This window comes from Mustelus asterias, chromosome 20 (assembly GCF_964213995.1).
Source record: "Mustelus asterias chromosome 20, sMusAst1.hap1.1, whole genome shotgun sequence".
Taxonomy (NCBI): Eukaryota; Metazoa; Chordata; class Chondrichthyes; order Carcharhiniformes; family Triakidae; genus Mustelus; species Mustelus asterias.
This window is the reverse complement of record NC_135820.1, coordinates 78,097,339-78,124,774: the sequence shown is the minus strand read 5'-3', so window position 1 is coordinate 78,124,774 and position 27,436 is coordinate 78,097,339. Positions and strand designations below refer to the sequence as shown.

Sequence of the window (27,436 nt, the reverse complement as noted above, 5' to 3'; positions counted from 1 at the left end):
ATTTATCTAAATGAACTCCATCTGCCATTTGTCAGCCCAGTGGCCTAATTGATCAAGATCCCATTGCAATCCTAGATAACCTTCACTGTCCACTATGCCACCAATCTTGTGTCATCTGCAAACTTACTAACCATGCCTCATAATATAAATGACAAATAACTGTGGACCCAGCACCAATCCCTGAGGCACACCGCTGATTACAGGCTTCCAGTTTGAAAAACAACCCTCTGCAACCACCCTCTGTCTTCTGTCATCAAGCCAATTTTGTATCCATTTGGTTAGCTCACCTTGGGTCCCATGAGATTTAACCTTATGCAACAACCTACTCTGCGGTACCTTGTCAAAGGCCTCATTAAAGTCCATGTAGACAACACCAACTTCACTGCCCTCATCTACCTTCTTGGTTACCCCTTCAAAAAACTCAATCAAATTTGTGAGACATGATTTTCCACTCACAAAGCCATGCTGACTGTCCCGAATCAGTCCTTGCCTCTCTAAATGCCTGTAGATCCTGTCTCTTAGAATACCTTCTAACAGTTTACCCACCACAGATGTGAGGCTCACCAGCCTGTAGTTCCCAGGCTTTTCCCTGCAGCCCTTTTTAAACAAAGGCGCAACATTTGCCACCCTCCAATCTTCAGCCACCTCACCTGTGACTATCGATGATTCAAATATCTCGGCTAGGGGACCCGCAACTTCCTCCCTAGCCTCCCACAACGTCCTTGGATACACTTCATCAGGTCCTGGGGATTTATCTACCTTGATGCGCTTTAAGACTTCCAGCACCTCCTTCCTTGTAATATGTACACTCCTCAAGATATCACTATTTATTTCCCCAAATTCCCTAACATCCATGCCTTCCTCAACAGTAAATACTGATGAGAAATATTCATTTAGGAGCTCACCCATCTCTTGTGGATCCGCACATAGATGACCTTGTTGATCCTTAAGAGGCCCTACTCTCCGAAGTTAGTCTTTTGCCCTTTATGTATTTGTAGAAGCTCTTTGGATTCTCCTTTGCCTTATCTGCCAAAGCACATTGCTGTGTGCAGACTGGCAGTTACATTTCCTAAATTGTAAAAGTACTTCGTTAAACAAAATGCTTGGAGATGTTGTGCAAGGTGCTGTTTAAACGTCTGTCTTTCCAATGAATTGTCCTGGAGTCTCAGGAATTAAAGATGGATCTCCCGGACAATGCTGCCAGTGACACCTGAAATCATAGGGGCACTTCGAGTCATAGAGGTTTACAGCATGGAAACAGGTCCTTCGGCCCAACTTATCCATGCCGCCCTTTTTTTAAAGCCTTAAGCTAGTCCCAATTGCCTGCATTTGGCCCTTATCCCTCTATACCCATCGTACCCATGTAACTGTCTAAATGCTTTTTAAAAGACAAAATTGTACCCACCTCTACTACTACCTCTGGCAGCTTGTTCCAGACACTCACCACCCTCTGTGTGAAAAAATTGCCCCTCTGGACCCTTTTGTATCTCTCCCCTCTCACCTTCAACCTATGCCCTCTAGTTTTAGACTCCCCCACCTTTGGGAAAATATATTGACCAGCTGATCTATGCCCCTCATTTTATAGACCTCTATAAGATCACCCCTCAGTCTTCTACACTCCAGAGAAAAAAATCTCAGTGTATCCAGCCTTTCCTTATAACTCAATCCATCAAGACCCGGTAGCATCCTAGTAAATCTCTTCTGCACTCTTTCTAGTTTAATAATATTCTTTCTATAATAGGGTGACCAGAACTGTACGCAGTATTCCAAGTCTGGCCTTACCAATGTCTTGTACAACTTCAACAAGACGTCCCAACTCCTGTATTCAATGTTCTGACCAATGAAACCATGCATGCCAAATGCCTTCTTCACCACTTTGTCCACCTGTGACTTCACTTTCAAGAGGCTTTGAACCTGTACCCCTAGATCTCTTTGTTCTGTAACTCTCCCCATAGCCCTATATTAACTGAGTAAGTCCTGTCCTGGCTCAGTCTACCAAAATGCATCACCTCGCATTTATCTAAAAAAGTCAAAAACAGAATGTTCAGCTGAAAATGCACATTCAGCTAATAGTCGTAAAAAATATTCTAAAAAACAGCCAATAAACTACTTCTAAAATGTAGTGGCTGTTATAATTTGTGAACAGCAAGGTCCCACAAACAGCAATAAGACAAGTGGCCAAAAATCTGTTTTAGTGAAGTTGGTTGAAGGATAAGTATTGGTCAGGACATTGGGAAGAATGATCCTGCTCTTTGAAGTAATACCATTGGTCATTTTATCTCTGCCGGAGAGGGTAGGCGGAACTTCGGTTTAACATGCAGGACTTCCTCAGGGAGTGTGGAGCTGGATTCTGTATCCTGTTCTCAGGTTTGGGGCTTGTAATTGCAGCTCAGATGAGAGTGCTACCAACTGATTGGAGCTGACAAATAGGCAGATCCAGCTTTCCTTAGTGGAGAAAGTTCAGCAACAGCCAAGGCAGTGGATCACTGAAGTGTGGGCAGCGAATGTAATTAGTTATGACCATCCAGCCTAATGGCACATATCGCTGGTAATCAATCTTTCCAAAGAGGTCTTAAATGTACGATAGTCACCAACAGATGAAGTAAATAAGAAAGGAGGAATTTCTTCATATAGAATAGTGGCGGCACAGTGGTTGGTACAGCTGCCTCGCAGCACCAGGGACCCGGGTTCGATTCCCGGCTTGGGTGTCTATTTGGAGTCTGCACGTTCTCCCCGTGTCCACATGGGTTTCCTCCGGGTGCTTCAGTTTCCTCCCACAGTCTGAAAAGCGTGTTGGCTAGATGCATTGGCCATGATAAATTCTCCCTCAGTGTACCCAAACAGGCGCCACAGTGTGGCGACTAGGGGATTTTCACAGTAACTTCACTGCAGCGGTAATGAAAGCCTACTTGTGATTAATAAATAAACTTTAAACTTTGAGAATGTGTAACTCTCCCAGGTGGAATGGTTGGAGCAGAGAATAGTGATATATTTAGGGGGTCCATGAGGGTGAAGGGATTAGATGAATAGCAGGGCTGGGTGGGAAGAGGCTCATGTAGAGGATCAACACTGGCATGGATCTGGTTCTGTGCTATTGGGATTTCGTAATTTTCTAAGAAACTGCTTCACGCCAACTCCAGGTTTAGAATATTACAGCCCAATTGGTCAATACTGGTGTTTATTCCCCAGTAAGAAGTTTAACAACACCAGGTCAAAGTCCTGGTGTTAAACTTCTTACTGTGTTCACCCCAGTCCAACGCCGGCATCTCCACATCATGTTTATTCCCCACACAATCCTCCCTCCACCCTACTTCATCCCAGCCTAATGATTCTATTCCTATCTCCCTCATGTACTTATCCAGCTTCCCTTTCCAGTACACCAGTGTAAATGCGGCATCAAAGGCAATATTTAAAATAATTCAGGAGAAGTTATATTTTTGTCCTTAATGGATATTTTACATTGAGATCTTGTCACTCTGACAGATTTTATGTATCTCTAATTTGCAGGCCTCGTCTGATGAGAAGAAGAAAGAGCTCTTACCCACGGGTTGGAATGTCAATCAAGAGCTGTACACACTGCGTTACAGCTCAGACAATGATCAGAAAGTACTGTTAAAGGCAATCACTGTTGATTCCAGTCTGATAGTTAATGTTATGGTAAGTGTATAATTAATCCAGCATTTCAGTGAAATTTTATTGTCTTCCACAACATGTAGAGGCAGATTTGAAGTCCATTAGGCTCCGCTGGCATGGAGCCTCATAGACGTTTACAGCACTGAAGGAGGCCATTCAGCCCATCATGCCCTCGCTGCTCAAAAAAAATCTGACTACACTAATCCCACTTTCCAGCACTAAGCCCATAGCCCAGGAGGTTATGGCAGTGCAAATTAATATCTAAATGTTCTTAAATGTTACGAGAGTTTCTGACTCAACCACCAGGTTCCTTCTCAACCTTTACATTGGGGTGGCACAGTGGTTAGCACTGCTGCCTCACAGCGCCAGGGACGCAGGTTTCAATTCCGGCCTCAGGTCACTGTTTGTGTGGAGTTTGCATGTTCTCCCCATGTCTGCATGGGTTTCCTCAGGGTGTTCCCGTTTCCTCCCACAGTCCAAAGGTGTGCGGGTTATGTTGATTGGCCATGCTAAATTGACCCTAGTGTCAGGGGATTAGCACGGTAAATATGTGAGGTTACGGGAATAGGGCCGGGTGGGATTGTGGTCGGTACAGACTCGATGGGATGAATGGCCTCCTTCTGCGCTGTAGGGATTCTATGAAAACAGCCCAGCCCATCCAAACTTTCCTCATAGTTCAGATCCTTCAGCCCAGGCAGCATCCTGGTAAATCAATGTACCATCTTCCGTTCTCCAGTATAATCATATCTTTCCTATAATGTGATGACCAGAACTGCACGCAGTACTCCAGTTATGGCCTAACCAGTGTTTTATTCAGTTCCAGCATGATCTTCCTGCTCTTATATTCTATGCCACGGCCAATAAAGGCAGGTATCTCTCATAAGCTTTCTTAACCACCTTATCCATCTGTCCTGCCACCTTCAGAGATCTCTATATGCTCTCCAAGATCCCTCTGATCTTTGGCACTATTGGGAGCCCAGCCTATTGGGAGTTCTGTTTTGATGACCCATGGAATGGCCTTTGGGGACTCCAATGATAGCAGTGTGGTGACAAGAAGAGAAATGATTGCAATCATACTGACCTGAAGCAGTAGAGGAAGTGGCTGTGGAGGAGGCTGTTGTGATTGACCTTGTCAAAGACCACAGAGAAGTCAAGGCACTCAAGGAGGAATAATGTGCCACAGTCATGGAGAGGCAGTGTTTTTCTACATTAATGGTGCTTTAAAATCATAGAAGAGTCATAGAAACCCTACAGTGCAGCAAGAGGCCATTTGGCCCATCGAGTCTGCACCGACCACAATCCCACCCAGGCCCTACCCCCATATCCCCACATATTTACCCGCTAATCCCTCTAACCTACGCATCACAGGACTCTAAGGGACAATTTTTAGCATAGCCAATCAACCTAACCCGCACATCTTTGGACTGTGGAAGGAAACCGGAGCACCCGGAGGAAACCCACGCAGACACGGGGCGAATGTGCAATCTCCACACAGACAGTAACCCGAGCCGGGAATCGAATCCAGGTCCCTGGAGCTGTGAAGCAGCAGTGCTAACCACTGTGCTAACCACAAAATGCAGATTGTTTTTGGTGCTGGCACCTCAAATGTTCCTATAGATTACCATCTTGGGTTGAGAGTCACACTGCCAATTAGATCAGTGGTTTACAAAGTGAGGGCCGTGGGATGTTACTAAATGGGTCGCCAAAATTGATTTTGCAAGGATTCCCTGACCTGTTTTCTCTGGATAAATACATATTCTCTCTGCAGTACACACAATTATCAAATGAGGCAAGAAACAGGTCAGCATGTCCTGTATGTGCAATTGGTGCCGACTTTCTTTCCCTTTCTAGTAAGTTGATTCACACTCTTTCCGTGTTATACATTAATGACAAGTTGCATGTAACCCATGGATCATTTTGTTATCCAAGAGAGAGGGTCAGAGACACAAATAGCCGCTAAATCTACTGGCCAGCATCTCTCATTTAAATCTGTCAGAGAGACTGTTAGCAGGAGAGACTGAGTCAGGGGGCACAGTTTAAGGTGCGAGGGGCAAGGTTTAAAGGAGATGTACGAGGCAGATTTTTTTACACAGAGGGTGGTGGGTGCTTGGAACTCGTTGCCGGGGGAAGTAGTGGAACCCGATACGGTAGTGACTTTTAAGGGGCGTCTTGACAAATACATGAATGAGATGGGAATAGAGGGATGTGGTCCCCGGAAGGGTAGGGGGTTTTAGTTCAGTCGGGCAGCATGGTCGGTGCAGGCTTGGAGGGCGGAAGGGCCTGTTCCTGTGCTTTTCTTTGTTCTTTGAGTCCACGACAAGACAGAGCAGCATCAATGTTAGCTCTGAATGGAGCGTCAGGAACTCCAGTGAACAGTTTGAAGATTACTGGGGCTAATGGGTGAACCATTTGGTGAAAGTGGGTTGCCTGAAAAACAAAGTTTGAAAACCACTGAAGTAGACGATACCAAATTTGCGGTTAAGAACAAGTGAACTAACCAGTGGCCAATGAAATTCAGTAAAGATATGGGACAAAGAAAGTGTCAGAAGAAAATGTTCTTGTGAGTGGACCACAGTGAAGCTGAACGTGATTTATTATTTAAAAAAACAGCAGCTTGCATTTACATGCCATCATTCATATCCTAAAGCACTTTCCAGTCAGTGAAGTACTTTTGAAAAAGACTCTCTTATGGGAAATATAATGGTAGATTTGCCACGTGATGGTTCAGGCATCCCAGAGCAGCAATCAACAAAACAAACAGAATTTTGTGATACATAGACAAAGCAATAGAATGCAAGTTGGAGGAATTCGTTCCAGAACTGTATAATTGGACCACACCTTGTGTACAGAGTTCGGTTCTGGACATGGAGACATTTAAGTCCTGTAAATTGTGTGTTGAACAGCCTGAGAATGAATGTTCATTTAAATTCTTTTCAGAATGCTCATCCCTGTTTTCGAATCCCTCCATGGTTGCCTCCCCTCCCTATCTTTGAAATCTCTTCCAGCTCTAAAACCCTTGAGGTCCCCCTGTGCACTCCCAATTCTGCGCACTCCTGATTTTAATCATTCCACATCAGCAGCCAAACCGTCAGCGGACTAGGACCTAAGCTCTGAAATTCCCTTCACAAGCTTCTTCACTTCACTTTTCGTTCAAGACACTTCTTAAAACCCACCTCTTGAAGCAGGTTTTTGGTCGCTTGCTCTAACATCTGATTTCCTGGTCCAGTGTCAATCCAGGGATTTACAATGAAGCAGGCGCAATATAAATGCAAGTTTTGGTTGTGTAGTCTCAAGGGAAGAATAACTGCAGTGACTTTGGTTTTTGGACCCATGAGGAAAGGGGATGAGGTGGAACCAAGCAGAGGCCATTAAGATTGTACAGGTATCGATGGGGATAAATCCAAACATCATAAATGGGGTAGTAACTCAGGTGACCCCAGCGCAACAGCAAAATAGAGCTGCGGGGCTGATATCATGAATATTTGACAGGAAGATCAGCTAGAGGAAGAAAGGCAGTTTGTGTGGGAGACTGAATGGCCTTTCTTATCCTTGTCTATTTTATCATGTATCTATTCATTCTGTTGCTTTTGTTTCTTTTCAGAATTGCCAGTCTGAACAGGTTGTAGATTTGACAGTGAATTTAAATGACTATATCAGCTCAGATCACCTGCACGAGTATGACAGGTAAATATACCAGAAGGGTTGGTTTCTGACAGAACTACACATTGCATTCAGCTTGACAATTAGGAAAATGGCAGAATGTGATACTGGCGAGAATTGGAGTCTTTATTTAACCTATGGTGGTCAGTGTTCCTCTTAACGTTGACTCTTTGCTCTCCTAAGTGCCAAATATCACCCTAGACTTTCTGCACAAAGCACTGTTCTGATAAAAGCAAATTACTGCGGATGCTGGAACCTGAAACCAAAAGAGAAAATGCTGGAAAATCTCAGCGGGTCTGGCAGGATCTGTAAGGAGAGAAAAGAGCTGACATTTCGAGTCCAGACGACCCTTTGTCAAAGCTGTTCTGATTCCTAGGTCTTTGGTATGTTGAAATTAAAACTCATTGCTCTGTTTCTAATTCATTCCTTTTTAGGACCTCAAATGAGTTCCTTCAGTATTCTCCTCCTCCTCCAGTTTATAGGCTTTTAAAATCCAAACTGGTTCATCAAGCCTGTCCCAACCTTTTTTTATTCACAGGATGTGGGACATTGCTGGCTAGGCTGACATTTATAGTCTGTCGTTATTTGCCCTTGAGATGGTTTTGATGAACTGCCTTCTTGAATACAGTTGAGTGGCTCGGACCTTTTAGAGGGCAGTCATGTGTCAGCCACATTACTGTTGGTCTGGATTTGTCAAATGGGGTAAGGATGGCAGATTTCCTTCCCTGAAAGACATTAGTGAACCTGTAGGTTTTTATGACACTCTGGTAGCTCCACTGTCATTATTACTAAGACTATCTTTTCAATCCAGATTCATTGAACTGATTGAATTTAAATCTCTAGCTGCTATAATGGGACATTGTGAACATATGAATTCGGAGACTCAGCCCTTTGAGCCGACACCACTATTCAGTAAGATCATGGCTGATCTGATTGTAACCTTAACTCCTGCCTGTCCCCAGTAACCTTTCACCCCCTTGCTTATCAAGAATAACTTGATATTAAAAGACTCTATTTCTACCACCTTTTGAGGAAGAGAGTCCCAAAGGCTCACAACTGTCTGAGAGAAAATATTTCTCCTCATCTCTGTCCTAAATGGGTGACCCCTTAATTTTAAACAGTGACACCTCGTTCTAGATTCTCCCATAAGAGGAAACATCCTCTTCACATCTACCCTGGTAATACCTCTCAAGATCCTAAAAGTTTCAGTCAAGTTGAGTCTTACTCTTCTAATCTCCAGCATATACAATCATAGAATCCCGACAGTGCAGAAGGAGGTCATTTGGTCCATCGAGTCTGCATCAACAACAATCCCACCCAGGCCCTATCCCCATAACCCCACGTATTTACCCTGCTAATCCCCCTGACACTAAGGGTCAATTTAGCATGGCCAATCAACCTAACCCGCACTAGTCAATGCTTTCTCAGCTCTCTGTGACTTCAATGAACAGAAACCTGTTCTAGTTCCAGTTTCCTCTGTTCATTTAACTTCAGACTTTTTGGAAGCTTTTTTTTCTTCATTTCTCTAGTTTCCTTAACTAGCTGTTCTTTAGGTTTTTGTCCCTTATGCCATTGTATGGCTTTTCTTCTGGCAAAGCTGTGAAAGATGTTCCCTCTCTCCCTGCAAAGTTCCTTCTACTCTGGCTTCCAGTTAAAAAGGAAGTGGAGGGATGGGTTGGTAAGTTTGCTGCTGACACAAGAATTGGAGGTGTTGTGGATAGTGTGGAGGGATGTCAGAAGTTGCAACGAGACATTGATAGGATGCAAGACTGGGCGGAGAAGTGGCAGATGGAGTTCAACCCAGATAAGTGTGAGGTGGTTCATTTTGGCAAGTCAAATAGGATGGCGGAATATAATATTAATGGTAGGACTCTTGGCAGTGTGGAAGATCAGAAGGATCTTGGGGTCCGAGTTCATAGGACGCTCAAAGCAGCTGTGCAGGTTGAGGCTGTGGTTAAGAAGGTGTATGGTGTACTGGCCTTCATCAATCGAGGAATTGAGTTCAGGAGTCGTGAGATAATGTTGCAGCTATATAGGACCCTGGTCAGACCCCACTTGGAGTACTGTGCTCAGTTCTGGTCGTCTCATTACAGGAAGGATGTGGAAGCCATAGAAAGGGTGCAGAGGAGATTTACAAGGATGTTGCCTGGGTTGAGGAGCATGCCTTATGAGGATAGGTTGAGTGAGCTCGGCCTTTTCTCCTTGGAGAGACGAAGGATGAGGGGTGACCTGATAGAGGTGTATAAGAGGTATTGATCGAGTGGACAGTCAGAGGCTTTTTCCCAGGGCTGAAATGGTTGCCACAAGAGGACACAGGTTTAAGGTGCTGGGGAGTAGGTACAGAGGAGATGTCAGGGGTAAGTTTTTCACTCAGAGGGTGGTGGGTGCGTGGAATGGGCTGCCAGCAATGGTGGTGGAGGCGGATTTGATAGGATCTTTTAAGAGACTTCTGGATAAGTACATGGAACTTAGTAAGATAGAGGGTTATAGGTAAGCCTAGTAATTGCTAAGGTAGGGACATGTTCGGTACAACTTTGTGGGCTGAAGGGCCTGTATTGTGCTGTAGTTTTTCTATGTTTCTAAAACTAAACAACAAGGCCTCCTAAAAGTGCCCCTGGTTGCTAAGCAACATCTCAACTCTCCTCCCAACTTGTATTTACTTTTCCCATCATAAACTCTCTCAGCACAATAAAAACATAGGGCAGAATTTTACAGCCTCACTCGTCCTGAAACTGTAAAATCCCACCCGAGGTCAACGGACCTTCCCATGGTCTGCCTCTCGCCTGCTCCGATTCCCGTGGCAGGAGGGATGGTAAAATTCCAGCCACAGTTTGAACTGAAACCCCAAATGGCACAAGGGACCAAAACCTAAAGAACAGCGAGTTAAGGAAACTAGAGAAATGCCCAAACTGCAAGCACCTTTGTTTAACTTGAATCTGACTAGTGTTTTACCCTTTCCTTTCCTACGCAAAACCACTACATTTTAAACCCACTTAAATCTATACTGTTTTTCTAATATTTAATAGTACAAATATAGATCACTTAAACTGCCTCTGTTTTCCTGACAATAATATCCTTTCTGAGGTATGAGGACTAAAACTGCACACAGTACTCCACGTGTGGTCTAACCAAGTTTCTATACAATTAAAGCAAGACTCCACTACTCCTGTACTGAAATCCTCTTGCGATAAAGGCTAACATTCCAATAGCCTTCCTCATAGCTTTCTGCACCTGTGTGTCTGGTTTCAGTGACTTATGGACAAGGACACGCAGGTCTCTTTGTGTACGTACACATTCTAGTTTCTTACCATTTAGGAATAATCTGCACATCTGTTCCTCCTACCTCACATTTTTCCACATTAGATTCCACCTACTTTTTTCTTGCCCGCTCACTAAGTCTGTCCAAATCCTCCTGCAGCTGCTTTACAAGTTCCTCTAAACACACATTCCCATCTAGCTTTGTATCATCCGTGAATTTGGAAATATTACATTTGGTCCCCACATCCAAATCATTGATCTATGTTATGAACAGCTGGAACCCAAGAACTGATCTTTGCGGTACCCCACTACCACAGCCTGCCAGCATTTATTCCTACTCTCTGTTTCATGCCTGTTGGCCAATCCTTAGTCCATGGCAGTATATTGCCTCCTGCCCCATGTCCTTTTATTTTGCTAATCAACCTCTGGTGGGGGACTTTATCAAAAGCCTTCTTAAAATCCAAATCTACATCCATTGACTCTCCTTTATCAGTTTTCTTAGTAACTTCCTTAAAACTCCAATAAGTTTGTCAAACATGATTTCCCACTCGAAAGTCCATGCTGACGACGCCTAATCAAATCATGATTACCTAAATGTCATTTATCACATCCTTTACCATTCCACATTCCAGCAATTTTCCCACCACTGCTGTAAGGCTAACAGGTCCGTACTTCCCTGTTTTCTCCCTCCCTCCTTTCTTAAAAGTGGGGTGACATTTACTACCTTCCAACCTTCAGGAACCATTCCCAAATCCATAGAATTCTGGAAGATGTCACCAATGCATTCACTAACTCTATAGCAACCTCTTTCAACGCTCTGGGATGCATAATATCAGGTCCAAGGGATTTCTTTCTCCCTCATCCCTTGGATCTCTACATCTGGGAGTTTTCCTGTATCTTTCTTAGTGAAAACTGACACTAAGTAATCAGTTAGTTTTTCTGCCATTTCTCACTTTCCCATTATGAATTCTCCTGACTGCCTGTATCGGATCCACATTTGTCTTAGCCTAATGCTATAGAAGCTTCTTGTCTGTTTTTATGTTTTTTTGCTAGATTGTATTAATATCCTATTCTCCCTTTATCAGTTTCTTGGCCTTCCTTTGCTATATTCTAAAAACTCCCAATCCTTAAGTTTATTCCTATTTTTAAAAATTTATAAACCTTTTCTTTTAATTTTCACAATCCTCAGCCACGGTTGACTGGCTTTTTTAGGGTTTTTACACCTTGAAGAAGCGTATCGGTGCTGTAAGCTATGTAATAGTTTTCTGAAGACTATCCGTTGCCGATGCGCGGTCATACCCTTCAATGTATTTTCTCAATTCACCTCAGCCAATTTGTCCCTCATGCCTTCATAATTTCCTTTATTCAACTTTAACACCCTGGCTTCAGATTGAACCTCCTCACTTTCAAACGCAATGTAAAATTCTATCTTAATATGGTCACTCTCTGGTTGTTTTACAATAACATTATTAATTAGCTCTTTATCATTGCATAATACTAGTCCCAGAATAGCTTGTCCTCTAGTTGGCTCCTTTAGAAATCCATCCCTAACACACTTCAGAAACTCATCTTCCTCAGCATTAGCACTCACTTGGTTGAACCAGTCTATATGCAGATTGAAGTCACCCATGATTACTGTATTGTCCATGCTACATGCTCCTCTCACCTCCTGGTTAATACCATGCCACACTTTATCATTACTATTCGGTGGCCTATAAACAACTCTATCACCTGCTGCTGCCCTTTGCTGTTTCTTAGCTCCATCCAAACAAATTCCACGTATTGTTCTGATGATTGAGACCCACCCTTACTACTGCACTGATCCCATTCCCTAGTATCAGCGCAACTCCATCTCCTTTTCCCTCTTGTTTGTCCTTTCTAAACGTTAAATCCTTGAATATTCGGTTCTCGGTATTTGTCACCTGACAGCCATGTTTCTGTAATGGCAATTATATCAAACCCATTTACCTCTATCTGTGCCCTTAGATCATCTACCTCGTTACGAATGCTGCACACATTTAGGTAGAGTGCCCTTAACATTGTCTTTTTGACATAATTCTGCATTTGAAACATATTCAATGCTTTGCATTTTTTCTTCTGCCTTCTAGTCCTATTACTACTACTTGTTACCAATTGCTGGAGTTGCGAATAATTAAGAAGATTGTTAGAGAATGCAGCAGGATATAGATAGGCTGGAAAATTGGGCGGAGAAATGGCAGATGGAATTTAATCCGGACAAATTTGAGGTGATGCATTTTGGTAGATCCAATTCAGGTGGGAGCTATAAAATAAATGGCAGAACATCAGGAGCAGAGACACACAGAGAGATCTGCGTGTGCAGGTCCACAGATCCTTAAAAGTGGCAGCACAGGTGGAAAGCATACGGCATGCTTGCCTTCATCAGTCGGGGCATCGAGTATAAAAGGTGGCAAATTATGTTACAGTTATATAAAACGTTGGTTAGGCCACATTGGGAATTTTGCGTCCAATTCTGGTCCCCACACTACCAGAAGGACGCGGAGGCTTTGGAGGGAGTACAGAAAAGGTTTACCAGGATGTTGCCTGGTATGGAGGGTATTAGCTATGAGGAGAGATTAAGTAAACTGGGATTATTCTCCCCGAGGGGTGACCTGATAGAAGTTTATAAAATTATGAGGGGTATGGATAGGGTGAACAGTTGGAAGCTTTTTCCCAGAGCAGAAATGACAATTACAAGGGGGCACAAGTTCAAAGTAAGGGAGGGAAGGGTTCAGTAGAGACTTGCGGGGGAAGTTTTTTACAGAGAGGGTGGTGGGAGCCTGGAATGCACTGTCAAGTGAGGTGGTTGAGGCAGATACGTTAGCGACATTTAAGACCTATCTGGATAGACACATGAACAAGTGGGGAATAGAAGGATACAGGCGGTTGGTCTAGATAGGACAATGTGATTGGCGCAGACTTAAGGGCTGAAGGGCCTGTTCCTGTGCTGTACTGTTCTTTGTTCTTTTACTTCCTTCCAATTTGGACTACCACTCAGGTTCTGAGGGCACATGGACCATGAGATAGTGGGATCTGGTGTTCAGGTTTGCTTCCTTTTCTTTCCTTCATTGCTGCCACTCTGTCTCATCATTCAGGCCTTTGGACCCAATGCATGAATGCATCTTGATTGACAGGTTGACACCATTTTGACCGATCAGCATGCTCCTCGCAATCATTAATGTCAATCCTACCACACTTCAAGGAGACCTTCAGAGTTTCTTTGAAGCATTTTCTTTGTCCTCCTCTGAAACATTGGAGATAATTTTATGCCTCCCACACCTCTTCCTCCAGCCTCCATTACGTTCTGGGCAAAACGTATTCCAGACTCCCACACCCTTTAGTGTGGGGGAAAAAAAGCTTCCTGGACTCCCTCCAAATGGCCTGGCTCTAATCTTAAAATCATTTTACTCTGGACACAGGAGTAGCTGTAAACCAGGTCCTACTCTGTCCAAAAGATGCCCAGCTCCTAATTCGCAGCAATTCCATGTTCTCTCAGGTTGCCTAGACTAAAAGCTGGTTAGGGTGCATCGGCCGTGCTAAATTCCCCTCAGTGTACCCGAACAGGCGCCGGAGTGTGGCGACTAGGGGATTTTCACAGTAACTTCACTGCAGCGTTAATGTAAGCCTACTTGTGACACTAAGAAAAAAAATAAAGTTTAAATGGCAAGCCTTTTGACCTTTGATGCATTTTAACCTGAAGTCCAAAGGATATAAAGCTTTTAGTGTGTTCCCTGTGGGTCATGAGGAGTATAACTGAAACCCAGGAAGAAGGAAGTGTTTTATTGCCTGAACTGGCAGGCTGGGATCCCATCATTAGTGAGGAAGATGGATTGGAAGTAAAATCGGTGCTCACAGTCACCCAGCAGCACCGACTGTGTGTAACAGTAATTTGCTGTGCTTGTCAGTTAGGAACTGCGTGTCAGAATAATTCCACTCCCAGCCCAGCCTGCTGATTTCTCTGCGGCAGTACTGCCTTTAACATTTTGACAGGCCGAAAATGCTGCATTCTGCAGGACTGCTCGATATTCGGCAGGCTCTGGCAGCAGTCCAGCAATTGGACAGCAGGGTTTGACTTTCACTGGATCAAGACCCGAGATCAAGAGCGCACATGCCATAAAGAGAATGAGACAATTGTAAAAAGATTACAGAAAGGATTAGCAATTTCTACAGCGCCTCTCATGACCCAAGACTGTCCCCTATCACTTCATAGCTGATCGGATACTATTGAGTGGAGCCCGTGCTATAATGTGGGGGAAATCAGCACCAATTTTTTAATAGCAGGATCCCAGCAAGAAGAGTAACAACCTGATCAGCTGCTTCAGTGATGTTGGTCAAGGGATAAATATAGTTCATAATGGCCTGAATATGAAAACAACTCCCCTCCTCCAGATAGTGTGCTGGGATAGTTTATGTCCACCGAAGCGGGCAGATGGCGTCTTGGTTTGATGTCTCATTTGAAAGATGGCACCTCTGACAATGCAGCACTGCCTCAGTACTGTGTACTGGAATGGCAGCCAAGATTTTGCATTCAATTCACTGGAATAGCGCTTGAACTTGTAACCGTCTAGAATCAAATCACGACAGTGCAGAAGGAGGCTTACCCGTCTGTCCCCCCTCCGTCCGTCCCCCCCCCCCCCACCCGTCCGTTCCCCCCCCCCTCCGTCCGTCCCCCCTCCGTCCGTCCCCCCTCCGTCCGTCCCCCCTCCATCCGTCCCTCCCCCCTTCGTCCCCCCCCTCCGTCCGTTCCCCCCCCGTCCGTCCGTCCCCCCTCCGTCCGTCCCCCCTCCATCCGACCCTCCGTCGTCCGTCCGTCCATCCCTCCCCCCTCCCTCCGTCCTCCCTCCGTCCCTCGTCCCTCCGTCCCTCCCCGTGTCCCGTCATGTCCCGTCCCGTCCACCCCCCCCCCGTCTCGTCCTCGTGCCCCGTCCCTCCCCCTTCGTCCCTCGTCCCTCCGTCCCTCGTCCCTCCGTCCATCCCCGCGTCCGTGTCCCGTCCCGTTCCCCCACCCATCGTCCCGTCCACCCGTCCCCCCCTCCCCGTCCCATCCGCCCCCCCGTCCCATCTCCCCCCCCCCCACCCGTCTGTCCGACCCCCCGTCTGTCCGACCCCCCCGTCTGTCCGACCCCCCCGTCTGTCCGACCCCCCCGTCTGTCTGACCCCCCCGTCTGTCCGACCCCCCCGTCTGTCCGACCCCCCCGTCTGTCCGACCCCCCCGTCTGTCCGACCCCCCCGTCTGTCCGACCCCCCCGTCTGTCCGACCCCCCCGTCTGTCCGACCCCCCCGTCTGTCCGACCCCCCCGTCTGTCCGACCCCCCCGTCTGTCCGACCCCCCCGTCTGTCCGACCCCCCCGTCTGTCCGACCCCCCCGTCTGTCCGACCCCCCCGTCTGTCCGACCCCCCCGTCTGTCCGACCCCCCCGTCTGTCCGACCCCCCCGTCTGTCCGACCCCCCCGTCTGTCCGACCCCCCCCCGTCTGTCCGACCCGCCCCCCGTCTGTCCGACCCCCCCCGTCTGTCCGACCCCCCCCCCCGTCTGTCCGAACCCCCCCCCCGTCTGTCCGAACCCCCCCCCGTCTGTCCGACCCCCTGTCTGTCCGACTCCCCCCCGTCTGTCTGACCCCCCCGGTCTGTCACCCCACCCACCCCCCCGCCCCACCCCCCGTCTGTCTCTCCACATCGGTCTGTTCCACCCCCTCCGTCCATCATCCCACACCTTCTCTCTTCCCCATTCCTTTCCCTCCATCCTGTGAAGTGTCTTTGCATCCTTAACTGTATTGAAGGTGCTTTTGTTCTTTGTTCTTGTTCTTTGTGCTATATAAATGCAAGTTGTCATTGTTGTCTAGTTGTGCATGCGCAGCAGCAGGAAGAAGTGTTCCACTGGTCAAAGGAACTCAATAAATAACATGGGGAATAAACAGCTGGAGGGGGAGGGAAGCGGGGGGAAAGGAAAACACAAACATTAAAAGAAAGAAGCTTCTATTTTTTCATCACAGACAAAAAATCGATCCTGTCTCGAGGAGCTCGGAAAGAATCCTCCAATCTGAGGAAATAAGTAATTTGAGTATTCCCCCGAGTTCTTCAGATGTATCAGAGACCTTGAGCTCAGCAGATAGTTTTGCACCTTTTACTGGTTCTCTGTCAGTTTTGGAGAACTTGCATTTCATCTTCCGAGATAATGGGCCTGTGGCTGTGGAGAATTTAGGCTTAAGTTGGTAGCAGAGGGTCACGGTTGATGTGTATTTTTGTGATTGGAGTTCCACAGGGCCCAGTATTAGTTCTCTGCTTTTTAAATAATTGATTTAGATTTAGATGTAAGAGACATGGTTAAGATGTTTGCAGATTATGCAAAAATTAATCTTATTGTTGGAAGATATGAGACTTTCATAGTTGTAGCAAGGATTGCAAACCAAAATCTCTGCAATTGTGCTTTTCTTTGAAAGTGGCAGAACAAGTTGAGGAACCTGTTTAATAAGACTAATCGGATCCTTGGCTTTATTAATGGAGTGGTAGAGTTCAAAAGCAAGGAAGTTATACTTAACCTTTATAAAATGCTAGTTAAAAGTAAAAGTTTATTTATTAGTCACAAGTAAGGCTTACATTAACACTACAATGAAGTTACTGTAAAATTCCCCTAGTCGCCACAGTCCGGCGTCTGTTCAGGTACACTGAGGGAGAATTTAGCACGGCCAATCCACCTAACCAGCACGTCTTCCAGACTGCGGGAGGAAACCGGAGCACCCGGAGGAAACCCACGCAGACACGGGGAGAATGTGCAAACTCCACACAGACAGTGACCCAAGCTGGGAATCGAACCCGGGTCCCTGGCGCTGTGAGGCAGCAGTGCTAACCACTGTGCCGTCCCCATTAGAGATCAATTCAATTGTGATTGATTCTGGGAAGCTTTGGAGAGGGTGGTGAGGAGATTTATTAGAAAGGTACATGGGACAAGGCACTTCAGCTGTGTGGAGAGACTAGCGAAGCTGTTGTTCTCCTTAGAGCCTCGAAGGGAAATTTGATCGGGCTGTTCACAATCATGGATGGTTTCAATAGGAAAAATAAGGCCAGACTCTTTTCAGCGGAGAGAGGATTGGTAATCAGTTGATGCAGGTTTTAGATAATTGGAAAAAGAATGGAAGAGGAGATGAAGAACAAGTCTTTTTTAAACAGCAAGTTGTTGTGATCTGGAATGCAGGTTCATTGATAGCATTCAAAGAACAATACAGCACAGGAACAGGCCCTTCGGCCCTCCAAGCCCGCGCCGCTCCCCGGTCCAGGATTGAATCCTGAATCCAGGATCCCCGCCCAATTTTCCAGCCTATCTACATACCAATATCCTATCCACCGAGCTGTCCCTCACAGCTACGATGCTTTGTTCATTACAACCTATTAACTCACCCCCACCCCCCCCATTCCAGACCATGTGATCTCCAGGGAGAAGCGAAAACCCAGAGTGAAAAACCCCAGGGCCAATATGGGGGAAAAAAAAAATCTGGGAAATTCCTCTCCGACCCCCTGAGGCGATCGAAACGAGTCCAGGAGATCACAATGGCCCTGATCGGAAAATGCTTTCCAACCCTAGTCATTTCCACTTCCATGAACACCATATGAATTCCCTGCCCCCGAGACAGGTTCCCAACTATCCGCAGTCTCGCTCTGTACTGGCACCAGCAAGATGATCATAGAATGAAGCCTTGAAACGAGAAACAAGGAACAATTAGCCCGCGCCGCTCCCTGGTCCAAACTAGACCACTCTTTTGTATCCCTCCATTCCCACTCCGTTCATATAGCTGTCTAGATAAGTCTTAAACGTTCCCAGTGTGTCCGCCTCCACCACCTTGCCCGGCAACACATTCCAGGCCCCCACGACCCTCTGTGTGAAATATGTCCTTCTGATATCTGTGTTAAACCTCCCCCCCTTCACCTTGAACCTATGACCCCTCGTGACGTCACCACCGACCCGGGGAAAAGCTTCCCACCGTTCACCCTATCCATGCCTTTCATAATTTTATACACCTCTATTAAGTCTCCCCTCATCCTCCGTCTTTCCAAGGAGAACAACCCCAGTTTCCCCAATCTCTCCTGATAACCAAGCCCCTCCATACCAGGCAACATCCTGGTAAACCTCCTCTGTACTCTCTCCAAAGCCTCCACGTCCTTCTGGTAGTGTGGCGACCAGAACTGGACGCAGTATTCCAAATGCGGCCGAACCAACGTTCTATACATCTGCAACATCAGACCCCAACTTTTATACTCTATGCCCCGTCCTATAAAGGCAAGCATGCCATATGCCTTCTTCACCGCCTTCTCCACCTGTGACGTCACCTTCAAAGATCTGTGGACTTGCACACCCAGGTCCCTCTGCGTCTCTACACCCTTTATGGTTCTTCCATTTATCATGTAGCTCCTCCCTACATTATTCCCACCAAAATGCATCACTTCGCATTTATCAGGATTGAACTCCATCTGCCATTTCCTTGCCCAAATTTCCAGCCTATCTATATCCTTCTGTAGCCTCTGACTGTGTTCCTCACTGTCTGCAAGTCCTGCCAGTTTTGTGTCGTCTGCAAACTTACTGATCACCCCAGTTACTCCTTCTTCCAGATCATTTATTCATAGAAACTGGAAGCAGGCGGAGGCCATTTGGCCCTTCAAGCCTGCTGCACCATTCATTATGATCATGGCTGATCATCAAATTCAATATCCTGATTCCCCCTTCCTCCCATATCCCTTGATCCCTTTAGCCCCAAGAGCTATATCTAATTTCTTCTTGAAATCACACAATGTTTTGGCCTCAACTACATTCTGTGGTAGTGAATTCCACACATTCACCACCCTCTGGGTGAAGAAATTTCTCCTCACCTCAGTTCTAAAAGATTTACCCCTTATCCTCAAACTATGACCCCTAGTTCTCGACTCCCCCACCATCGGGAACATTCTTTCTGGATCCATCCTGTCCAATTATGTTAGAATTTTATAAGTTTCTATGAGATCCCCTCTTCTAAACTCCAGTGAATATAATCCTAGCCGACTTAGTCTCTCCTCATATGACAGACCTGTCATCCCAGGAGTTAGACTGGTAAACCTTCGCTGTACTCCCTCATTCAAAGAGGAATTAGTAGGGCTATGGGGAAAGAATAGGGGGAGTGGGACTAATCAGATTGCAAATCCAAAGAGCTGGCACAGGCCCAATGGGTCAGAGGGCCTCTTTATGTGCCGTATCATTCTAAGAAGATATTCAAGAAATTCTCCTCCGTGTTATAAATACACCCACGGTTGTCATTTTCCTCATTTATCAAGTATTTGTTGCTGCTCAAATGAAAATGTTTCGTTCTATTCTCCCAAACAGAGTCTTCAAGAAGAAAGAGGAGTTGCGGAATCAGATTGAATCGACAATAGTTTCTCCTTTAATTGGCACAAAACAGAGGGCTGGAGGAGGGCCACAGAAAGGAAAGAAATCAGTTCATCCTGTTCCAGGTGCTCAACCACACCCGGGCACCAACCCACTCTTCGTTCCATCCAATGCACCGCAGAGGCAGAGGCAACCTCCCTGGTGAGTAGGGAATCTCATTACTGTTCAAAAAGGTGGGTGCACTGGATCAACTTTATTTTAACCTTGGAGCACAAAATAAGATTGGCCAGGAGGTGAGGATCCAATAACTTGCAAACACTTTTTAAAAGGATTCATGCAGCACCCGCCATGAAATCAGGATCTCAAAGCATATTAGATCAAATTAAGTACTAATGAGGTGTAGCCACTGTAAAACTGCAGGAAAATGTGGTCACCGGGTTAGCGCACAGCAAGCTCCCACAACGGGAGAACCTCCCCTGCTCTTTGAAATGTTATCTGAGAACATTTTAGTCCAGCTGAGAATGCAGATTGGACATTGATTTCCCGTCTCCTCTGAAAGGAGACATCTTCAGCCGTGCTGCACTCCCCCAACATTGTGCTATAGTGTTATCCTGTATCATATGCTCATGTTTCTGAAGTGTGGCTCAAACCCACGACCTTCTAACTCATAGCCAAAAGTTCCAGCATTGCAAATAGCGTTAGACAAGGAAGAAATGCCCTTTTGTCTCATTACATTTTCACTAAGACCGTGCAGCTCTCTCTGGGACGCCTATCCCATAGGATGTCGAATGAAAATAAGACATTTAGCCCCACAGAAGGAGACTGTTCACCCTATCTTGCCTGTTCTAGCTCTTTTGAAAGAGATAAATCATTCTTGTTTTTCATATGAGGACAGAATGTGCTCTTGATTTGAATTCCCCGAAGCTGGTGTTTATTCCCATGCTGCAGAGGTTCGCTCCTGTCAGCAAGAATCTCATTATATCTTGTCGGGTTCATCACCAATCAACAGAAGTGGGAACTTTGGTCAATAATTTGTGTGTAGTGACAGTAATGAGACAATCCTGTGACAGAGGGACCTCAGTGGCCACCTCTGTAGGGGTAGAAAGCTTGAACTGCAAGAGCAGGAAAGACTGGCAGGAGATGTGATACTGTTCCCCAGAACAATGAAAGGTAAAGATAAGCAAGTTAGTTAACATAAAAACCAAGGACGTAAATGACAAAACGGGCAAAGCCTCGAGCGCAATTCAAAATGAGAAGTGATCAGGTAAGAAGGTAGAACAAATAGATTGCGGCAACTGGGTGACGTTGATGCCTTGAGAAGGGTACTGATGCAAAACCGGTTGGAGAAATGGGCTGCGGCTTGTAGAGATGTTAACAGCTGTTTGATTCACGCAGGAGTTAAGGAAATGAGTGTGTTAGGTTGCGGGGGAGTCTGTTTTGACATAGTCATAGATACTGTTGGAAGGTGTGTTTTGATTGGCAAGTAGCCTTTTCTGTTACCATACACACTGGAATGTTGACGGGGTACAGTAGCACACTGAGCCTTCCTTGGCATAGCTCCTGAATATATTACACTGCAGTTATGATTTAATAACTTACTGTTACAGAAAGAAAGACTAGCATTTACATAACATTTCACAGTCTCATGATACCCTGAAGCACATTCCAGTCCATAAAATACTTCTGAAATACCGTCAGTGTTAAACAGAAAAAACAGCTGCTAGTTTGTGCACAGCAAGCTCCCACAAACAGCAGTGTGGTAATAATCAGCTGATCTGTTTCAGTGATGCTAGGTGAGGGGTAAATATTGGGCAGGAACCAGGAGAACTCCTGGACTCTTCTTTAAAATGGTACCACCAGATCTTTTGTATCAACCTGAGGGGGCAGGCGAGGCCTCACTTTAATGTCAACTCAGATATTGCAGCATTCCCTTGACCGGACTGTAAGTTTCAACATAGATTTTGTGCTCAAGTGTCTGGAATGAGCTTTGAATCCAAAAGCATCTGACTCAAAGTCAACCCACTGAGCCATGGTTTTACATCTTAAGATAAATGGAATGGAACATGACTTCAAAGCATCAATGTTAGTCGAGGTATCAGGAGTCATCAGTTGAAATGCGTGAAAGGCAGATTTGTAACTGATATAAAGGAGGGGAGGCAGTTCCTCAATGCTATTGTCACTGGACTAGTAACCCAGGTTAATGCTCTGGGGCTGGGTCCAGATCCCACCGTGGCAGGTGGTAGAATTTGTATTTGATAGAAATCTAGAATTAAAAGTCTAATGATGACCATCAAACCATTGCCAATTGTTTAAAACAGAACATCTGTTTGACTAATGCCTTTTAGGGGATGAAATCTATCGATACTTACCTGGTCTGGCCTATATGTGACTCCAGACCCACAGCAATGTGGTTGACTCTAAAATGCCCTCCAGCAATGCCTAGAAAGTCACTTAGTGATATCAAACTGCAATAAAGTCTCAAAGGATTGAAACCAGATGGACTACCTGGTATCAAACGAGGCACAGGAAATGGCAACTGTAAACTCAGCCTGTTGACCCAGCAAAGTCCTCCTCTGGGTGAATTCAGTCCATCACCCAAACCAGCCTCCCATCCATTGACTCTGTCTACACTTCCCACTGCCTCGGAAAAGCAACCAGCATAATCAAGGACCCCACGCACCCCGGACATTCTCTCTTTCGCCTTCTTCCATCGGGGAAAAAAATCTGAGGTCATGTACCAACCGAGCTTCTTCCCTGCTGCTGTCAGACTTTTGATTGGACCTACCTCGCATTAAGTTGGTCTTTTTCTACACCCTCGCTATGACTGTAACACCTACATTCTGCATCCTAGAAAACAGCCCCCGGAGGGTCATAAATTCAATACAGGCAAGAAAAACCTCCCTTTGTGCCAAAATTTCCATCGTTGAAGTTACATTTCTTCTCCCCTTTAAAGGGATTAACTGGCCCTTAAATGGCAGGTATCCTGAATAGAAATAACTTTTCCACCCCTGACCAGGTGAGAGTTGTATCAGTGCAGTAAATTGCAGGCTTTCTCCAGCTCTCTTAATCTAATGCCAACTAAGCTTGCAATACTTTCGAGGCTGTCCACTAGCATATCATCATTCATTTATCCATCTCTTTCTGCATTCTGTCCTTACCCCACTTCTCTGGAGACAGACCCGGTGCCACCTCCAGGCTAGTGCAATTTATTATGATCGGCCTATTGCACGTGAAGTAAAGTAAAGTTTATTTATTAGTCACAAGTAAGGCTTACATTAACACTGCAATGAAGTTACTGTGAAATTCCCCTAGTTGCCACAGTCCGGCACCTGTTCGGGTCAATGTACCCTAACCAGCACGTCTTTCAGATTGTGGGAGGAAACCAGAGCACCGGAGGAAACCCACGCAGACAAGGGAAGAATGTGCAAACTCCACACAGACAGTGACCCAAGCCGAGAATCGAACCCGGGTCCCTGGTGCTGTGAGGCAGCAGTGCTAACCACTGTGCTACCGTGCCACCCCCTCACATGGTGAGGTTCCTCATGATGGCTCTTAAAACCAGGTGACTGGCATTCAGGAGTATTCAGATTTAAACTACTTGTTAAGAATTTCTAACAATAAACACAGGCTGAAACAAAATACTCCCATATTTGCAGATGGCACAGGAAAGAAAGATTTATATTTTGTGATATTGGAAACAGAACGCCCAAGTTGTGCACAGCAAGATCCCACATACAACAATCAAATTAATGACCAGAGTACCTGTTTTGGTGAACTGAATAGAAACAGTGCAATGGGATCTCTTGTGTCCACATGAAGGGGCAGATAAAGCCTTCAGATAATGTCTAATAAGTAAAACGGCACCTCCAAAGGTATAGCACTCTCTGTGCAATGGAGTGGCAGCCTAGATTTTATGCTCTTAAACTCACAACTGTCTGACCTATAGTCAAGAATGGTACCCACAGAGCCAGAGCTGATGCCTAAATACAACAGGCCAGTTGTTGCTTGTTATTATGCCATTAATGGACAGTTTTTGCAAACTGTGCACAAGTGTGAAAGTTTGAATGCTGCGCTACTTCTCTCCCCTCGTACGTGTTTCGTTCACCAAGGAAATCCTTTGTGATGAACATTGTGGAATACGAGGTGTGATTGAAAGTGTCCTTAACAGGCGGCACGAGAGTGAGAAACTCACCACCGTCCGTCCACACACTTTTTGAGAACAGTTTCTTTATTTTAAGGTTTCCATATGTTTCTTGTTCCAGAAGTCAAGCATTTTTAGAATTTGTTCACAAAATTGTTTTGAGTGGAGCCGAGGAGAATTATTTTTCCGCTGTGAGGAATTGTGATCTCGAATGCATTGCTTCAGAGGATGGTGGAAGCAGATTCTGAAGTTAAATTCTAAAAGTGAATCAGTTCTGGGAAAAAGAGTAAGGAAGTGGAACTAAGTAGATTGCTGTTTCAGAGAGATAAGATGAATTGAATGGTTGTCTTTTGTGTTGGAAAGTGCTGGTTTAGATTAACACTGTGTGTTCTTCATGAGGGAACATGGGTAACTTAAATGACTTATTAATGCAATAAAACTGTTAGCTAAAGTGGAAGCCTGTGTAATTGAAGGCAAATTGTTAACCTTGTTAGGAAATTGACTGAGTGGGAAGAGACAGATTGCAATTAGTGGTGTTGCACAAGGATGTATGTTGAGGCCTCAAATAATCACCATGTGTATTAACAACTTAGATGATGAATGAGAAAGGCACATATCCAAGTTACCAAGAACACAAAGATAGGCAGCATTGTAAATAGTGTAAATGGAAGCAAATGGATTTCAATGTAGGTACATGTGGGATCATCCACTTTGAAACTAAAAAGATTGAACAGAGGCTTTATAAATGGTGAAAAGCTAGTAACAGTGGAAATCGCAGGTGACTTGTGGTTCCATGTACATCAATCATCAAAATGCCATGACTAGGTATAGAAAATAATCAGAAGGCGAATGAAGAGTTGGTGCAGAATTGATGGGTCGAATGGCCTCCTTCCGTGTTGTAGGGATTCTATGGAATGCTGGCCTTTATATCCAGAGAACTAAAATAGTCTGATATGCCACAAATCATACAAAGCCCTAGTTAGACCAGATTTGGTGTAAAATGAGCAGTTCTGGCTACCACATCTTAGGAAGGATATATTGGTCTTAGAGGGAGTGCAGGGTACTTTTAACAGAATGATATCTGGGTTCCAAGGGTTAAGCTACAAAATTAAGTTTTACAAGCTAGAGTTGTATCTCTGATGTCATGAAATTGTTGATCTTTATGTCCTTGGGTGCTAAATTAGTCTGTGGAGATTGTAACACTTAGTCCACAGAATGCCTGTCACTCGGTTCCTGCCTAGTAAGAAGGGTGGGAGTCTCTGGGAGTGTTCTAATGGGTCACCAGATCAGTTCAAGGATCAATGAGCAACTCTTGTTAAGGCAGTCAATTTGAGGCAGTGTGCCAGCCTACATGTATCACAAAGACAAAGGGGACAGAAACAGGCCCCAGTTAAGTTAGAGCAAGAGTTGCAGGGAGCAGACTTTAGGGCCATTGGGGCAAACGTACCCCTATGTAGCAGTGGTGTTATGCTTGGCACCGCCATAGATCTGCAAGCATACTTGTAAGCCAGAGTTGAGTGCATTCCTGTAAGAAGGAATCTTGGAAGGGGAGATTGAAACCCTGTGAGGTGAGCCTTTATAAAAGCCGCCCAATGTGGAGCGACTTTTGGAGAGAATTCCAAGAAGAAATCTTTGAAGGTGAAGCTGGAAATCCTTCATGGGAGCGAGTCTCAACAAGATAGTTCAACATGGTGTCTACTGATGTGTGGGCTGGTTCTTAAGAAATCTACGGACTCTGTCTTGATTGCAGTTTTAACAGATTTGGTCCCCTTAATCTAAAGAAAAATATCCTGGCATTGGAGGCAGTCCAGAGAAAGTTCAGTAGTTGATCCCGGGTATGGAGGGATTTTCTTATGAGAAGAGGTTGAGTAGGTTGGGACTGTACTCATTGGAGTTTAGAAGAATGAGAGGTGGCCTTATTGAGACATATAGGATTCTCAGGAGGCTTGACAGGTTGTTTCCCCTTGTGGGAGACTCTAGGACCAGAGTGCACAATCTCAGAGTAAGGGCTCGCCCATTTAAGACCGAAATGAGGAGGAATTTCTTGTCTCAGAGGGTAGAGAATCTGTGGATTTTTACTACAGAGGGTTGTAAAGGTTTGGTCGTTAAGGATGTTCAAAGCTGAGATAGACAGATTTTTTAATTGATAAGTGAATCCAGGATTATGGGGATGAGGTGGGAAAGTGGAGTTGAAGATCATCATATCACTCATGACCTTATTGAATGGCAGAGCAGACTCAATGGGCCAAATGTCCGACTTCTGCTCCTATGTCTTATGCATCTCTTGCTCACTCTGTAGTGTGGTGTGCTCGACCAGGGTTCGTCTGTTAATTGACAGGTACTCACTTTGAATGCTGGAGTATAAGATTCATATTGTAAATGGTTTCATCTTTCTCAACTTTTATAGTGAAGATTGGTTTTGTTGGTTCAAAATCCATGAAATCTTGCGGCTTTATTCCAAAAATAGGTGCCTGGAATCTCAACCTTTACTTAAAACAAAACGTTATTGGCCTCTAATCGATCTCACCCCACATCCCAGGGACTGACCTGAAACAGCAGTAAATTAGAAAAATGTAATATTAAGGGATCAACGGAGAAACACCCGGGCTAAGTAAAAGTTAGAGCCAGCGTAATAATGTGATCAGTAATGAAAACAATTACGAGTAATACAAGAATAAGTGAGGTGAAGTAGAATTAGACAAGGCAACTGAGTTAAGGTAAGAGGAGTATCTTTTAGACTAAATAATTTGAAAAGTTCGCAAGTAAGATGAAGTATCTTTTAAGTTCAAGACATGGCAGGTGAGGTCAGCCGAGTGGAATGTATGGCCTGTCGTGTGTGGGAAGTCATGGACCATACTGGCATCCTAGATGGCCACGTGTGCAGGAAGTGCTCCGAACTGCAGAAACTTGAGCTCTGGGTTTCGGAGCTCGAGCGGCAGCCGGAGACACTGTGACACATCTGTGAAGCTGAGAGTTACGTGGGTAGTTTGTTTAAAGAGGTGGTCCCATCGCAGCTCAATGAACTGGTGGAAAGAAGGGCCACCACCAGGCAGTCCAAGAAAGGTAGATAGTGCAGGGTATGCAAAATCATGAGGGACCCGGACAGAGTTGATCGGGAGAACCTGTTCCCAATCATGAAAGGATCAAGAATGCAAGGTCATTGATTCAAGATTTAGGATAATTTGCAAATGAAGCAATAGTGATAGGAGAAAAAAAACTTTTTCACGCAGGGTCTGGAATTTGCTGCCTGAGAGTGGGATGCAGGTTTAATCAAGGCATTCAAAAGGGAGTTAGATTGTTACCTGAAAAGGAAGAAAGTGCAGGGTTACAGGGAGAAAGCAGGAAAATGGCACTAAGTGAATTGTTCATTCAGGGAGC

The 27,436-nt window shown here is 45.2% G+C and overlaps 1 protein-coding gene across 1 annotated transcript in view; it reads left to right on the top strand.

The window, feature by feature from the left end:
* Positions 1-27,436, top strand: part of psmf1 (proteasome inhibitor subunit 1) — a 56,631-nt gene that overhangs the window by 2,181 nt on the left and 27,014 nt on the right. The window contains exons 2-4 of the mRNA XM_078236899.1: positions 3,508-3,657; positions 7,235-7,317; positions 19,915-20,118. Coding sequence (XP_078093025.1) covers positions 3,508-3,657; positions 7,235-7,317; positions 19,915-20,118 — 437 coding nt within the window. The remainder of the gene's footprint in view (positions 1-3,507; positions 3,658-7,234; positions 7,318-19,914; positions 20,119-27,436) is intronic.